This window comes from Chelonoidis abingdonii, chromosome 8, assembly GCF_003597395.2.
Source record: "Chelonoidis abingdonii isolate Lonesome George chromosome 8, CheloAbing_2.0, whole genome shotgun sequence".
Taxonomy (NCBI): Eukaryota; Metazoa; Chordata; order Testudines; family Testudinidae; genus Chelonoidis; species Chelonoidis abingdonii.
In genome coordinates, this window is record NC_133776.1 from 30,843,248 (window position 1) to 30,858,798 (window position 15,551).

Here is a 15,551-nt window from a genome sequence, read left to right on the forward strand (position 1 = left end):
AAAATAATACCATCCCATTCTTCTGATTTCTCTTAAAGCAGTTGTTTCCTCCACTGTTGGAAATGTTTTGAATGTCCCTGAGGCATTTGGGCTAATCTCTCTACTGGAAATATAGTTAAGTACTGGAAGTGTGGATCCCTCCAGTGGCAGGAGAACAATATTGGTACTAATTGATGCTGACCATTACATCAATAATGTTTCTGCTTGAGTAAGACAGTGGAACTAAACAGGTGTCTTGATATGTCAAAGGCTGCGGTCTCAATTTGCATGGGGAAGCAGAAGGGCATGTTGTTCTGCCAGTTCAGTTTGTTAGGCAGGACTTGATTAGAGCCAGTCTGTTTCTTAGCAACAGCCCTCCCTAACTAAAAAAACACTTCAAGGGAGAGGAGGAGATTTGCTAATACCTCTCTGACAAGCTGGATAATGGTAGAAAGCAGAAATTCACAGCTGGAAGCTAACCAGAGATCTTTATTGGACAGCGGGATTTAAACACCTGTGCATGAGACCTATCTCGTTTTAATTTTGTATGCTAAGCACACATGAGCCTGAACTAAGAAGATTCATATCTTTGGACAGAAGAGAAGTCATATCCTAGGTTACTGACTTCATATTTATCTGTGGCATTCATGTTACAATATTGACTGTACTTCAGATAATTTTTTCGAATATGTATACTAATCTCTCATTCACTATCTAGAAAATAGTATCCGTCCTCTTAGTTGACTCAAAGCAGTATGTTAAGATTCAAAGAAAATGGGTTAGTTATTTATGATTAACCCACCTGTTCTGGATTAGTTTTGCAGGTTCCTTAATAAACTGGGAGTGGTGAAATAAAATCCAAAATTTCACATGTTTAGTAGCCATAAAGTGACTTCTTCTAGTCACAGAACAATTACATCTCTAACAGCTGTTGATGGAGGCCCTGGGTATGGAAAAAGGGACGATGATTTAGGCAGCGAGGGCTGACCTTATGGAGAGATTTGAATATTAAGATCATGGGGAGGGACTCTGTTCTTTTCGGACTCAGTGTGAAAAAGGAAATGGAGCACCAGGTCATGTGTTCATGGTGACCTGTTTTATTTTATTTATTTATTTATTTATTTTAAGCAAATGGTCTGTTTCACTTTGTACCTGTTAAAACTTTGAGTATTCTTATTTGGTTGTTTTAATAAAGTTATATGACTTCATTCCCAGATTGAATTACAATATTGAGCCTAGAGGTCACAAAAGTATAGGGTTCTATAGTCAGATTTGTCTCTGATAGGATTAGACACAGTCTTCCAGACAGCCTCAAGTGGAAGTTGGCATTTTTCTCAGTTATGGTGCCTAGCCACCCAGTGGAATCTACAAACCCTGAGTTAGGCATCCACATCCCTATACAATGCATGAGGGAGAGAGGCATCTAAGAATGAAAGCCACCTAAGCTTGCCAATAGTGGATGCTGACAGAAGGGTTTTCACCTAAGTCCGAGAGTTAAGCCCCTCTCCTGGAGTTAGTCGCCTAGACTGTTTTCTCACAAGAACAGTGGTGACACGTGCCTAACACTATGCAAAATGGCCCCTTTCTAGAAACTGTGTCTTTTTTGCCTGGGTTCATTTTCATCCAGGTGCAGACTGTCTAGGGATATTTAATTTTTGGAAGAGAAGAAACAAACTAGCTGTTAAACTTTCTCAAGATATATGTATAGTTCTGAGTTACTACATGGATCTATATCATCTCCTGCTTAATCGATGGTTCAGCACTAACAGCAACAAAAGTAATCAATGTGTCATTGAAGGAAGTGGTAGTGTGGTTAACTACAAAGACCAGAGGGACTTCTGAAATGCCGGGAAAAAATAATCTAATTATTCATCAGGTGCTTGTTGTCACCAGGACTATGAGGAATCTCTCTGAGTAGCACTTGCTTGCTTTGAATCTCTGCCTTCCATGTTGCCTAGTTTACACCTGTGCAAAGTGGAAGCACTTGTTTTATACAAGTGTCAAAGACTACACATTGTGCAAGGCAGTGGAGACTCAAGTCCTCTGCCTGGATTCCAGCTCAAACAGTAGCACTTGGTGCTTTGTCCAGGTGAATGGATACTGTTTCTTTGAGCAAAATGGAACCCTGGAGAGAAAGAGAGAGAGAGATGCATTGCTGCAAACCCCCTTCTTCAGTAACAGTGTTTTTCTTGAAGGAGTCTAGTTAGTGAATAGGTGCTTGTGGATTCCTTTTCTTCTCTTTTTCATACCCACTGTTAGAGGGATTTCCCTTCACCCTCCCACTTCCCTAGTTCTTGTTATGCAGCTCTGACACCACAGAGCGTTTACCCCGTGTCCCCCTTCCCAGCTCTGATGCCGCAGAGCGTTTACCCCGTGTTCCCCTTGGCAAACATGATTTCAGTTTCCCTTCCCCCCACTTCCTGTTTGACTCTAGTTTATATAGTAATATTCTCAGCTATACCTTAACCAGTCATTTTACTGAAATTTAACTAATCAGTCCTAACATATTGTAACATAATTCTCTAACCAATTATATCCCACTACCCTAATTAACTTACACCTAGCAAACTTAATTATACAGCGGATAGAAACAATTAGAGAACCAGACAGATTAACAATAGAAAAATGGGGGCCATAAACAAAAAATAGTGCAGAAATTAGCATTTCATAACCAATGATAAGTGATTTCTTGCCAGACAGGATGCTATCAAATTAAGTTTTCCTTAACCATCTTTATCTGGTAGTGATAGGCACTATCAGGGCACGATTGTATTCCGAACAGCCCAATACCACCTTATTTCAATGTGATTGGTTTGGAATCTGAGGATGTGACTGTACGCTTCCCAGCTTATGGCTTCCCCTGCTGCTTAGCCAAAGGCCTTAGCCTAAGAACAAAGCCTCAACTATCCTAATGAGAGAAGGCCCATACACAGGCGAACTGTGATATTGATGCTTTGTTTTTATACCACTGTAACTAGCTAAGTGATAAAAATGCACCGAAGTTCTTGAAGTATAGGCCTTTACAGGCAGGCCTGAATATCTATATTCTAACAGCCACCCTGCTCCAGCAGCCTCCCTTTACCTGGGGAACCTCAGTGCCAAGATACCAAGATTATGTAATGCTCTTTACTATTATGATTTTGGATACCATGAGGATAAGGGACATATAAATACTGGAATAAAGTCGCTATTACAATTTACATCATAAATCCAAAGTTCATGAAGTGGCTTATGTGATAGACAGATTAGTATCAGTACTGTTACAAATTGTGAAGTGTTTGTGCATGCCAGGTTCATTCACAGTAGTGGAATTCTATTTGCTGAAACTTTTTTGTTATATTAATTCTGTTGAAAGAAATTCCTTTTTTTTTTTTTGTACAAAAAATATTTACCTCCCTTTCAAGTTACAGTGGATGTATTTAAAGTTTCCATTGTCTTTCACTGAAAGGTAAGTTATTGTCTGTTCGATTATGTATTCCCTATACTTATGAGAGGGACTACCATTAAATCCAGTAATATCTTATCTAACAGTAGAAAGGTTTTACTAATTACCTGCAGCTCTCCACCCTTTTTTCTAGAATGGATTCTTTATCTGTGGATTCAATCAGGCAGGAATTTCCTCCTTCATTGTATATCATTTCTTAGTATTTCTTCACACAATGCACAGTCAACCTGCGGAACTCCTTGCCAGAGGATGTTGTGAAGGCCAAGACTGTAACAGGGTTCAAAAAAGAATTAGATAAATTCATGGAGGATAGGTCCATTAATGGCTATTAGCCACAATGGGTGGGAATGGTGTCCCTAGCCTCTGTTTGCCAGAAGCTGGGAATGAGCAACGGGGGATGGATCACTTGATTACCTGTTCTGTTCATTCACTCTGGCCACTGTCGGAACACAGGATACTGGGCTAGATGGACTTTTGGTCTGACCCAGTAGGGCCAGTCTTATGTTCTTATCTGGAAAAAAACAGAAGCATAGAAATATATGTCTGGAAGGGACCTTAGGAGGATGGACTAGTTGACCTCACATGCTGAAGCAGGGCCAAATATAAATGAGGTTTTTCCCATTTTATTCATACTTCAAACATTTCTACTCATTTCCCAGTCTGCTCCTCCTCATTAGCAATTTTACTGAAATTTGGTCACAGGAGCAGCAGGATGATACAGATGTCTGGATTTTTTTTCTTCCTTCTTTTTCATGCTAGCTGGCTGTGTTGTAACTTAGGCTGACCCCTTGCTACCAGATAGCCAGCTAACACTGCATCAGTCATGTCAGTGTGTGCCTTAACATAATTGAAAAGCCCTCTTCATACTTAAATCGATTAAGCTAAGAAGATTGAAAAAATTGTACCCTTTCCCTTTCTATACATAGTCTGAAGGTATTCTTGGCTAATTACCTATAAATAGAAAACCATAAATGTGAGTTTTGTGTAACAGAGGGCTTTTTCTGTTTTCAAAGCATGAAACAAATGTCTTATTTTGCAGACACACTTGTAAACGGAACCATGGAACTATGTGAGTAAAATATTTCATTAACATTGGTTAAATGTCTTCTAATATGTGGATCACTTACAGGAGTCTAAACTAAACAGCTAAATTAGCAATATATATTACTGCAGTAGTAGTGGGAGGAATTCTTAGAATAAATGAGTTTCAATACAGATGTTTAAATCTCTCTTAACATCCTTATGACACATAGCCACATGTCAACTGCATTGATCAGCATAAGTACTTATCAAGCTTAAGTTATCTGGATGAGCAGATAATGGGTACCTTGTGAGTGAAATGATACAATGCAGGAGCAGGGACTGTTTAAAAAAAAAAATCTCAAGGACCTTGAACCTGTAAAGCTGCTTGTTAATTAAGTGAGGAAAAAATTATACCAAAGTGAATGAGGAGGATTATTTAATTCTCCTTCTCTATGGAGGAGAATGCTGGCTTGTGTTCACAAGTAATTGTTTGAGTTAGAATGATACCAAGAACTTTCTATTTTGAATATTACAAGAGAAACAGATAAGGAAGTTGCTGATATGAAATAAGAATTAACTAACCTCCCAACTAGATACAGTTTACAGCACCTGTTTCCTTTCAGCACTTTTGGGATTTGAATACATCTAAATTGTTCTGATTCTTTCATAATGTAAAATTTCTCATTAGCGTTTTTTAAAACAAACCTTCTGTTTTTAAGGGAATTTCATGTTGTTTAAATACAGCAAACTTGTCACAATGCCTAATTTTCATATAGATCTTATCTAAAAGGAAATAAGTTCATTTTATAGATTTGTTTTTTAATTTGACAAAACAAAAAAAAAGAATATTTGTTTCTTTCTTCCAGCAAATAAAGCTGCTGAATTTCCAAATTCCACTTACCCTCCAGGTTATGCAGGAAATCAAGTTCCTTATGGATATCCTCAGTATGCAGCTTTCCAAAGTAAGTTATTTGATTATGATATGACATACAAATTTACTGATCTCTTTTGTCCCCAGAAAAAATTTGTTTGTGTTCCAAGATGGCAACTACCTGTGAAATAATTCCCCTGCTATTAATTTTCCGGGATGAAATGTTTAGACTTTTTTTTTTTTTTGTAGAAAAGCTTGATTGTTCTTTCCTTTATTTAGTATTACTGTGGTAACATGCTACCTATAAAGGAAAATTAAATAGTCAGAAAATCTCCTGTCTGCAGGAAAACTGTGTTGTGGGGGCAATGGCAAGGAAGATAGTGCAGTTGCAGAAGTAGCATGCATGGTAGCTCTTTGCTTTTGAACTCTATATCTCTGTCAATACTCATTTTCTTTAGCAATTCAGAACTGGGTTTAAAACCGGAGCAGTTATAGTCTCCATCTCTGTTACTGTTTCTGTCTTACATGCCTCCAATCTGAATTCCCCCCATTATTTTTCCCACTGCGTTGCCCCTTCTTCCACACTGTCACAGAAGCTTAAAACTTTTTCTCTCTCCCTCTTAGCTGAGTGACTTCCCTCTCTACATTCAAATCATTCCCCCAGAACACACCACTTCAAATAACCCTTTAAGTAATAATTTGCTGAAATATGAATGTTTGACATTTTTATTTAGCTTTTTTAAAGTGTAAAAAAGCCTCTGACTTGAACCTTCACACTCAGTGATATCTTGTATGTCTTAAATATTGTGTTATATTTGTTCTGTATTAGCCTGTCCTACTTGTCTTTTGGATTTTATGCACTTTGTGGCAGAGCAATCCTACTCTCAAGTTCTGTAAACATTGTCAGCGCTTGCCAAATAATAATGATTGTGCATTGTGGAGACTGAAAAAAGTTTGTTCTTTCGAGAACAAGAAAGATTAAATTCTGAGATCAATGTAGTTTGCTCTTTCACTGTTTGAGCCTGATATTAAGTACACCAGCTAAGAATCTTCTCTATAGATTGTAATTACTTGCTATTAGCTGTAGTGTAATCCACAGTTTCACTGGAAAAGATGCCCTTTTTCAAGTCCTATAAAAAGCTAACATTTATAAAAAGCTAACACACAAAGCATTTGGGTGGATCAGCTGTTACTAAGGCTGTGTTTGTGGTAATATTTCTTGCAAACGGTAGAGTGCGTGAATAACTCTCCATGAACATCCTTCATAGTTTCAGTATAATTCTAGAGGAGGAAGCTTAAACTTTTCAGTAGGTGGAGAAACTTGTACCAGCTCGATGTTGTATTCATGCTAAATTTGAATCTTATTTAGATCTTAGATATAACTTCCATGAACATTGTACACATTTGTTCAATTTTATCTTTATAAATAAATCTTTATATATTACCAGCACTGCTATAGATAACACATTCCTCTGGTAGTGTAGAATTTATATTACAGATACAGAGAGATTTTTAATCCATGAACATAAATATATACTGTGTCCGCCATCTAGTGGGCCTATCACAATGTTAAGTGTTGAACCACATGAGTCGAATCTGATTTTATACTGACTTCTGTGTGGGCAAATAAAATAAATGGGCGACTGTTCATGTAATATAGCTAAAATCATGATGCAGTTATTGAATTATTTCTGTGTATGTATTTACAGTATGACAAACTTCTTGACACTATTTAGACAAAAATAATTAAATATCTAGGACTATAGTACATGCTGGAAAGCTTCAGACTGACTTTTATAGACACATGCTATCTCTAAAATAAGTGCAGATAAGTAACTATAGAAAATCTTTTTCTAAAAGTTCTCAAATTGCTCTTCACAACATGGCAGTCTTACAGCCATTTATCAAATACTTGTTCATGTTCAAATCTATTCTATTTTCATTTGCTGTATATTACTTTTAAATTGTAATGATGAGATCAAATGAGCAGCTTCATTTTTATTACATTTAATTTGTAGATTATTTATAGATGTCTTACTATATGAAATTGGTAACTTGGGAGAGGGGTTTGTTTTCATATTAATGTGAAGGGTGTGAAATATCTGGTTCCAGATATTTTGTCTTATTATAATAAATATATCTAGCTCTTGTGTAGCACTCTACATCAGTAGATATCAAAGTTCTTTACAAAGAAGGTTAGTATCATCCCCATTTTACTGATGGGGAAACTAAGGCGCAGGGAGGTGAAGTGACTTGCCTACGGTCACCCAGGCAGGCCAGTGGCAGAGCTGGGAATAGAAGCTAGGTCTGTTGAGTCCTTGTCAGTGTTCTATCCTCTGGTGGCTTCCTTGTAAGTCCTGTTTATTCTGTGACCTTGTCTACACGTAAGTTGTATTGCTTTAAGTATAACAATATAGTTGAAGCCATACAATGACCCTTGTACGGATGTAGTTATACTAAGACAGGTTATACTGGTGCATGCGTCTGACGAAGTGGGTATTCACCCATGAAAGCTTATGCTACAATACGTCTGTTAGTCTGTAACATGCCACAGGACTCTTTGTTGCTTTTTACAGATCCAGACTAACACAGCTACCCATCTGATACTCATACAGGTTGTTGCTGTGCTGAAAGACAGGGGAAGATAGAGAAGCAGCTTTTTAGAAAGGAGAGAGTATAGTGCCCTATATGTGCTGCAGACAGCCAGAAGTAAGATAGGGAGAGAAGAGCAACTGTGTCAGTCAAAGAGCCACAAAATAATAGTTAAGCAGTGTCTTTAATATTACTGTGAAGTTTGAGCTCTGGAGTTGGAGTGGTAAATAATGACCTGTTGATGCAATTCACTATCATGATGTGAAAGTTACAACGGAGTGATGGCATCAGTTTGCAGCTTTGTGATTCCTGGCTACTCACTTTGCTGTTGTAGTGGCTCTCCTGCTTTCAGAGGTTGAGGATCATTGAACTGAATTATGGGTGAGCTTGGAAGGATTAGATTTTTATCATTAAACATCAATTTTACCCTATTCACACAAACTGATGGGAAAATATTTCCATCTGTTATAATAGAAATGCATACATAGGCAGAGTAAGAATAATGCTTCTTGAGAACTTACTGGAGTTTTATTTAAGGATATTTACTCTGTATATTTTGTTTTAATGCTTATAAATCTTTAACTTTTGAATCTCAGCAACTACTGTCATTAAAATAAGTGTCTAACCTCCTCATAATTTCCCACAACTGCCAAAAATTTAAATAGATAAAAATAAAAAAAAAGCTTACAACCCATAATTTTGCACAACTGTACAACTGTGAAAATGTAAATTAATAATCATTGAAAAATGTTTATAATAAATGTCAATATTGTTGAAATTATAAAATAAGTTGATTTCTGCCAAGTCTAATTAAGTAGTGTAGTTTCACTATGAGGCTCTCAATAGTTAAAAATGCTAGAACTCCAGAAGTGTATTTGTTGATGTGTTGAAACTATGTTTTTAATATCTAATTTTCAGAATTGTGTGTGTTTTTTGTGTTTTGTTTCTCCTTCCACAAACTAGATGCTCCAGGACAAGCTAATAATGCCTTCCAGGGTTACCCAGCAGGAGCTCCATATGGACCTGGGGGCCTTCCAGTCCAAAATCAGCCTTCTGGGCTCAATGGGGCAGCTTGGATGCCAGCACCTCCTCCACCTCTCAACTGTCCACCTGGATTAGAATACCTAAGTCAGGTACCTATATTCTTCTCTGTTTTAAACTCCCATGAAAATACAAAGCTAATAGATACCTGCGCATTTAAGTACCTTTTTACCTACTTTGGGAAATCAAGTGGCTTACATGATTTGTATTGCCGATACAGAGCCATTTACATTTAGGTCAGAGGTTAAAAATCTATCCCTTGGACCAATTTCTTTTGGGGAGAGAGACAAGCTTTATCTCACTCACCTTGTCTCTCTTATATCCTGTTACCAACATGACTGCAACAACACTACATAGTCCCAGTTTTAGCAAACAAGTGTCCACCACTAATTAACACCCAATTTGACAATCTTATCCAAGAATTTAAAATTAAATGAGAATGGGTACTGCTCTATTGTACATTGTTGTATCAGAAATAGTGACACTAGGTAAAGGTAGTATAGTGTGGCAAAGGCCTATATTACAGTATGGTCATCAGTAGCACATCAGACTTCATGACTTTCAATGTGGTATTTTTTCTGAGCACTAGTATTCATTCTCCTCATTCTACCTCCAAGTATCTTCAAATAGGTGTAGCACACAGCAGAGCAGCTCACAAAATTAGAATCTTAGTGTTTGAATGATCTTTTTGATCATCCCAGGTGATCACATGTGTGAGTGAGAGACCATTTCTGTAGCACAATTAATGTAGATGATCTAACGTTATAATTATGAATTGATCCATAATTTTGTATCCTGAAATCTAATCTTCGAACAATAAAAGCTGACATACTTGTAGATTTTATTTTTTAAATTTAATTATAACTTTCATTTATTAACTTCTATTTGAAACTGTTTTTTAACCACTATAACAGATTGACCAGATATTAGTTCATCAGCAAATTGAGCTTCTGGAAGGTATGTACGTTGCTGTACTGCTAAATGGAAGATTATTATACTAGAGATATTTTAAATGACTGTGGTCCTATATCAAGCAATTATATGTGACTGTTAAACACCAGTCTTATTTAATGATAGATATTCTTTATTTATTCATTGTTGTTAAAGATGGGGTCTTTATTTGTTTTTTGTCTTTTATATCTTTAATCAAGTGCCTACAATAGTACATTTTGGGGAAGAGAGAGGGGGTGGCACCGATTCTTAAAATGTTGCTTACTTTCAGTATCTCAAACTTAAAACATAATTTATTTGAACGTCTAAAAAAATACAAATTGATATATAAAAGTGACAGTTTCTAATTTAAAAGTGTAATCTTTACATCTAATCTCACTCATTCATGTGATTTCAAACTATCATCTTTACAGATCTCCTTCTCTACTTCTGACCTGTCTAATTCAATCTAATCCTACATCTCAGCCTATCTCTCTGACATCTCCGGAAGCTTCGCTGCTAGCTAACGGATCTTTTCTCCCAAATCCTTTCCACTCTGTTTCTTCTTTGGCATGTTTGACAACATAATGATCCTGATGTCACTCATGCCCTTAATATTGATGATGTTGTTGACACCTTCTCTCTTACCCTCTGCAACTAGGCTACACCCAAATCTTGCTGCTTTTTCATCCCATAACATTTCTAAGATCCATCTATTTTGTTTTGTTTTTTGTTCAGGCCCCCATCATTTCCTATCTCAATTATTGTAATCACCTGCTCACTGGCCTCCCTTCAACACACACATTTTTCCCCCTCCAGTCCATTCAAATCTCATCTGCTAAAATAATCTTGCTGGCTTACACTTCTAACAGTATCATACTGCTTTCTGGATCCCTCCGCTGGCTCCAGCTGTTTCACATCAACTTAAAGCTTCTTTTTCTTATTGTCAGGGCCATTTACAACTCTACCCCTCCCTTGCTGTCTACTTTTGTTTTTTATTGCATTGCTCCCCACTGCCGCATCCACTGTGACAGTGGTGCCTGTCTTGTCTGCTCATTTGTCACTTCTCACACAAACACCTCTGTTGCATCTCACCTGTGGAACACCCTTTCTGAACTGATCATAAGGCCTTCTTCATCCTGAGATACCGTAAGTCTCACCTGTGCCATAATATCTAAAATAACTCACTGTTCACATTAATTAGTTTTGAAGGGAAAATGGGAATAGTTAGCAACTTATTTATAATGAAAAATAATACAATAAAAATAATACATTGAAAATATATACACCTCTACCCTGATATAACGTGGTCCTCGGGCACCAAAAAAATTCACCGTCTTATAGGTGAGACCGCATTATATCGGGTTCGGTCTGGTACGGCATACTGGCAAGAGCTGGTACGCCATGCCGGACTGGACCGGTTTTCCCAGCAGTGATTTAAAGGACCTGGTGCTCCAGCCACTGCGGGGAGCCCAAAGCCCTTTAAATCCCCGCCGGGGCTCTGACAGCTGGGTTTGGGTGGGGATTTAAAGGGCCCGGGACTCCCCACAGCAACTGGAGCCTCTGGCCCGTTGAATCACTGCCTAAGCCTGGCTGCCAGAGTCCTGACGGGGATTTAAAGGGCCCGGGGCTCCAGCTGCTGTGGGGATCCCTGGGCCCTTTAAATCGCTGCTGGAGCTCTGGCATCGGGGCTCAGGTGGGGATTTAAAGGGCCTGGGGCTCCATACGAATTTGGATATAAAGCCGTAAAGCAGCGGGGCTCGGGTGACACTTAAAGGGCTCCCCCCTGCTTTACTGCGTTATATCCAAATTTATGTTATATTGGGTCGTGTTCTGTCGGGGTAGAAGTGTATGTATCTCTTATAAGCTTTTCCCATCCCCCCATGTTAGTAATCTTATTAGATTGTAAGATCTTCTGGGAAAGGGCCATGTTTTCCTATGTGTTTATGTAGGGATTAGTACAGTGGGTTCCTGACCCTGTTTGTTTGGGGCCTCTGCAATTTCTATTAATATTTGTATTTAGTTTATCAACTAAATAGCTTTTTAATGTTGTTAATTTTCAGTTCTTACCGGTTTTGAAACTAACAATAAATATGAAATCAAAAACAGTTTGGGCCAAAGAGTATATTTTGCAGCGGAGGAAAATGATTGTTGTACTCGAAATTGTTGTGGACCATCACGACCTTTCACCATGAAGATTATTGATAATATGGGTCAAGAAGTGATAGCATTGCAGAGACCTCTCAGATGCTCTGCATGCTGTTGTCCTTGCTGCTTGCAAGAGGTGAGATATTCCTTTCTCTTTCCTGCACCTTTAAAAGTTTTCAGAGATCTTCTTTTGTGTCAAGAGGTGAGGTGGGTGGAACAAGGTTAACTTCATCTGTAATTTAGTGGGGATCTGTGATTTTTGTTTTTTGAGGGTTTTTGAAAATTTCTCTCATAACTTTTTGTCTCCTTTTTGTTGGATTTTTTTTGATATTTTGATATGGCAGGGGTAGGCAAACTCTCCGGATTGCCCCCCGTGGTGATGTGGGCCCCGCACCACTCTCAGAAGCAGCCAGCACAACATCCTTGCACCGTTTGGGAGGGGGGCGGGGCAGAGGACTCCATGGGTTGCCCTTGCCTCCAGGTACCGCCCCCCGCAGCTCCCATTGGCTGGGAACGGGGAACTGCAGCCAATGGGAGCTTTGGGGGAGGTACCTGGAGGCACGGCAAGGGCAGTTCATGCGGAGCCCTCCGTCGCCCCTACCCCAGAGGCTGCAGTGCTTCCTGGAGGGGCGCAGGGCCAGGGCTGGGGAGGGTGTGCATGGAGCCAGCCCTGGCCCCAGTGCACGCCGCTGCCACCCCGGAGCCACCCTAGGTAAGCAGTGCTGGGCCAGACCCCGAACTCCTCTTGGATCCTCCCCCCAACTCCCTGCCCTAAGCCCCCTGCCTGCACCTTGCACCCTTCCTGCACCCCAACTCTCTCTGCCCTGAGCTCCCTGCTGCACCCGTGCACCCCAACCCCCTGCCCTGAGCCCCCTCGTACACCTCGCACCCCTCCACCACCTCAATCCCTTGCCCTGAGCCCCTTCCTGCACACTGCATGCCCTCCTATACCCCCTCATGCACCCCAACCCCAGCCCTGCATACACACTCAGATGTGGCCCGTGGCCCAGAAAGTTTGCCCACCCCTGTGCTATGGGCTTAAATGTTGTGTATCCTGCCTTTAGGATCCTGTAGACATCAGTGACTTCCCTAAAAAGTGGATATTCAATGCTTTTTTAGGATTGGACCCTAATGAGGAACCAACTTAATTCAAAATTTTGATTATTATAAGTGAATTTAGCTTTCTGATAATTGATAATAAGTAAAGGAGGACAAAAAATTATCAAATTCATGAACCATTGACCTGACCCTCATTGTAGGAATCTGACACCACTAACTGAATGATGTATAGCTGTTGCCTGATCCTTTTTAATGATTAATAACAATTGTATTGATTGCCAATTGATATTGATTTAATGAGCTGGGAATAATAGGGTTCTCATCCCAGAATCAGGCTCCACAGAATTAAAACTAACAAGTTAAATATCTTTTAGGGAACCCCAAGATGTATGGCAAAGCACACTGAGGGCAAAGCAAAGCCTTAGCCACTTCTATTAAAACAATCTGTAAAGACAAGAAAGCTCTAAACCACATACACAAGTAGTGGTAATACAGTATTAGGGATCTCTTTGGTGTCATTGCCTGCATATGCTCATGTACTGATATATATATTCACATCCTTCCTTGGGAACTTTGTGGTGAGAAACAAAGGACCAGCCCTGTCCCTGACATGCCAAATGAATCTGATGATCCAGAAACCCAGAGGTCAGTGATTGACCCTTCAGCTCTTCACTGTTATCAGTGATGAAAAACTTACCCCAGCTACATGGTGGCTTAGTTATTATAGGGTCTGGGCACTATCATGAATATTCATTCTGATGCCCAGCCTTCCATGTCCAAATTTAACTTCCTTACACTCCTGATATTGGGGGGCCCTTATCCTATAGGTTAACATATTAATGTCTTTTAACTCATTATCATATATGTCACTATTGCTAAAAGCAGGTTTGTGGTTCAACATCTACCAATGATTCTATCCTAAAATACCCAATCCCAGTATCAGTTCAGTGTTCCTGTGGTTGCCTGGTATCATTATGTACCAGTTCCCTCTCTTGAGCAAGCTATTCCCAGTTCCCCAAAATCTAGGGTAATCACTGGGCCATTTTATCTATGCTAAGGGTCATAGACCTGTGACCAGGTGCCTGGGAGGGACCACACTTGGAATGCCACACTCAGGGCAGACTGCAAGAAATAGGACAGACAGTCCTCCAAAACTGGTGGTTTATTCTATAATCAGATTCACCAGACCAGTAACAAAAGAGCTTCTGCCAGTACCGCACTGGTTAACCAGAAGCCAAACACAGTCCCCTTTAGGCATTCCAGCACTTCGCTCCCATCCAGACAACCCAGTCTAATATAGTGAGAAGTTATTGAAAACCCATTTAACCATATGTGAGGTTCTTTCTAATCCCAAAGGATCAGATATATACTCAAGTCAATATGTAGCTCAGATCTTACCCAAATATCACGCTGTCAGTCAATCCTTAGTAAACTAACTAAAGATTTAATCCAGACTAACACGGCTACCCCTGTGATACTTAAAAGATTTAATGTATTTGAGCATAAGCTTTCGTGAGCTACAGCCCACTTCATCGGATGCATGCTGTGGAAAATACAGTAGGAAGATATATATATATATATATATATACACACACACACAGAGAATATGAAACAATGGGTGTTACCATACACACTCTAACGAGAGTGATCAGTTAAGGAGAGAGAGAAACTTTTTGTAGTGGTCATCAAAATGGTCCATTTACAGTAGTTGACAAGAAGTTGTGAGGAACGGCAGGGTGAGGAGGGAAATAAACATGGGGAAATAGTTTTATTTTGTGTAATGACCCATCCACTCCCAATCTTTATTTAAGCCTAATTTAATGGTGTCCATTTTGCAAATTAATTCCAATTCAGCAGTCTCTCATTGGAGTCTGTTTCTGAAGTTTTTTTGTTGTAATATTGCGACTTTTAGGTCTGTAATGGAGCGACCAGGGAGATTGAAGTGTTCTCCAACTGGTTTTTGAATGTTATAATTCATGACATCTGATTTGTGTCCATTTATTCTTTTACGTAGAGACTGTCCGGTTTGGCCAATGTACATGGCAGAGGGACATTGCTGGCACATGATGGCATATAACACATCGAATGTGCAAGGTGAACGAAGCCCCCTGATAGTGGGCTGATGTGATTAGGTCCTACTGAGGTGCCCCTGACTAATATGTGGACAGGGTTGGCAACGCCTTGTGCAAAGATACATTCCTGGTTAGGCTTTGTGGGTGGTCTGGGTTGCTGGTGAAGGATTGCTCAGTTGAGGCTGCATGAAGCAAGGAGCCTGTCTCCCAAAGATCTGTGAGAGGAGATCATCCTTCAGGATAAGGTTGTAGATCCTTGAGAGGCCGCTGGAAAGAGGTTAGTGGGAGCTGAAAGGGAGGATAGTGGCATCGTACTTCTTTGTTGGTCGTCCTGTAGAGGTACTTCTAGATACCTACTGGCTCCTGGCAATCTGTTCTTCACTCAGCAGGT

General features: G+C 39.5%; 1 protein-coding gene across 4 annotated transcripts in view; it reads left to right on the forward strand.

Annotated features, from left to right (window-relative positions):
* LOC116837636 (phospholipid scramblase 1) overlaps window positions 1-15,551 on the forward strand; it is a 40,846-nt gene that overhangs the window by 9,065 nt on the left and 16,230 nt on the right. For 3 of the 4 annotated variants that reach the window (XM_032802209.2, XM_075068480.1, XM_075068479.1), the window contains exons 2-6: window positions 4,464-4,493; window positions 5,314-5,409; window positions 8,874-9,043; window positions 9,866-9,908; window positions 11,945-12,165. In XM_032802209.2, coding sequence (XP_032658100.1) covers window positions 4,484-4,493; window positions 5,314-5,409; window positions 8,874-9,043; window positions 9,866-9,908; window positions 11,945-12,165 — 540 coding nt within the window. In that variant the 5' untranslated portion in view covers window positions 4,464-4,483. Of the gene's footprint in view, window positions 1-3,819; window positions 4,494-5,313; window positions 5,410-8,873; window positions 9,044-9,865; window positions 9,909-11,944; window positions 12,166-15,551 lie in introns of those variants that run through there. The other variant, XM_075068478.1, reaches the window with a different exon arrangement.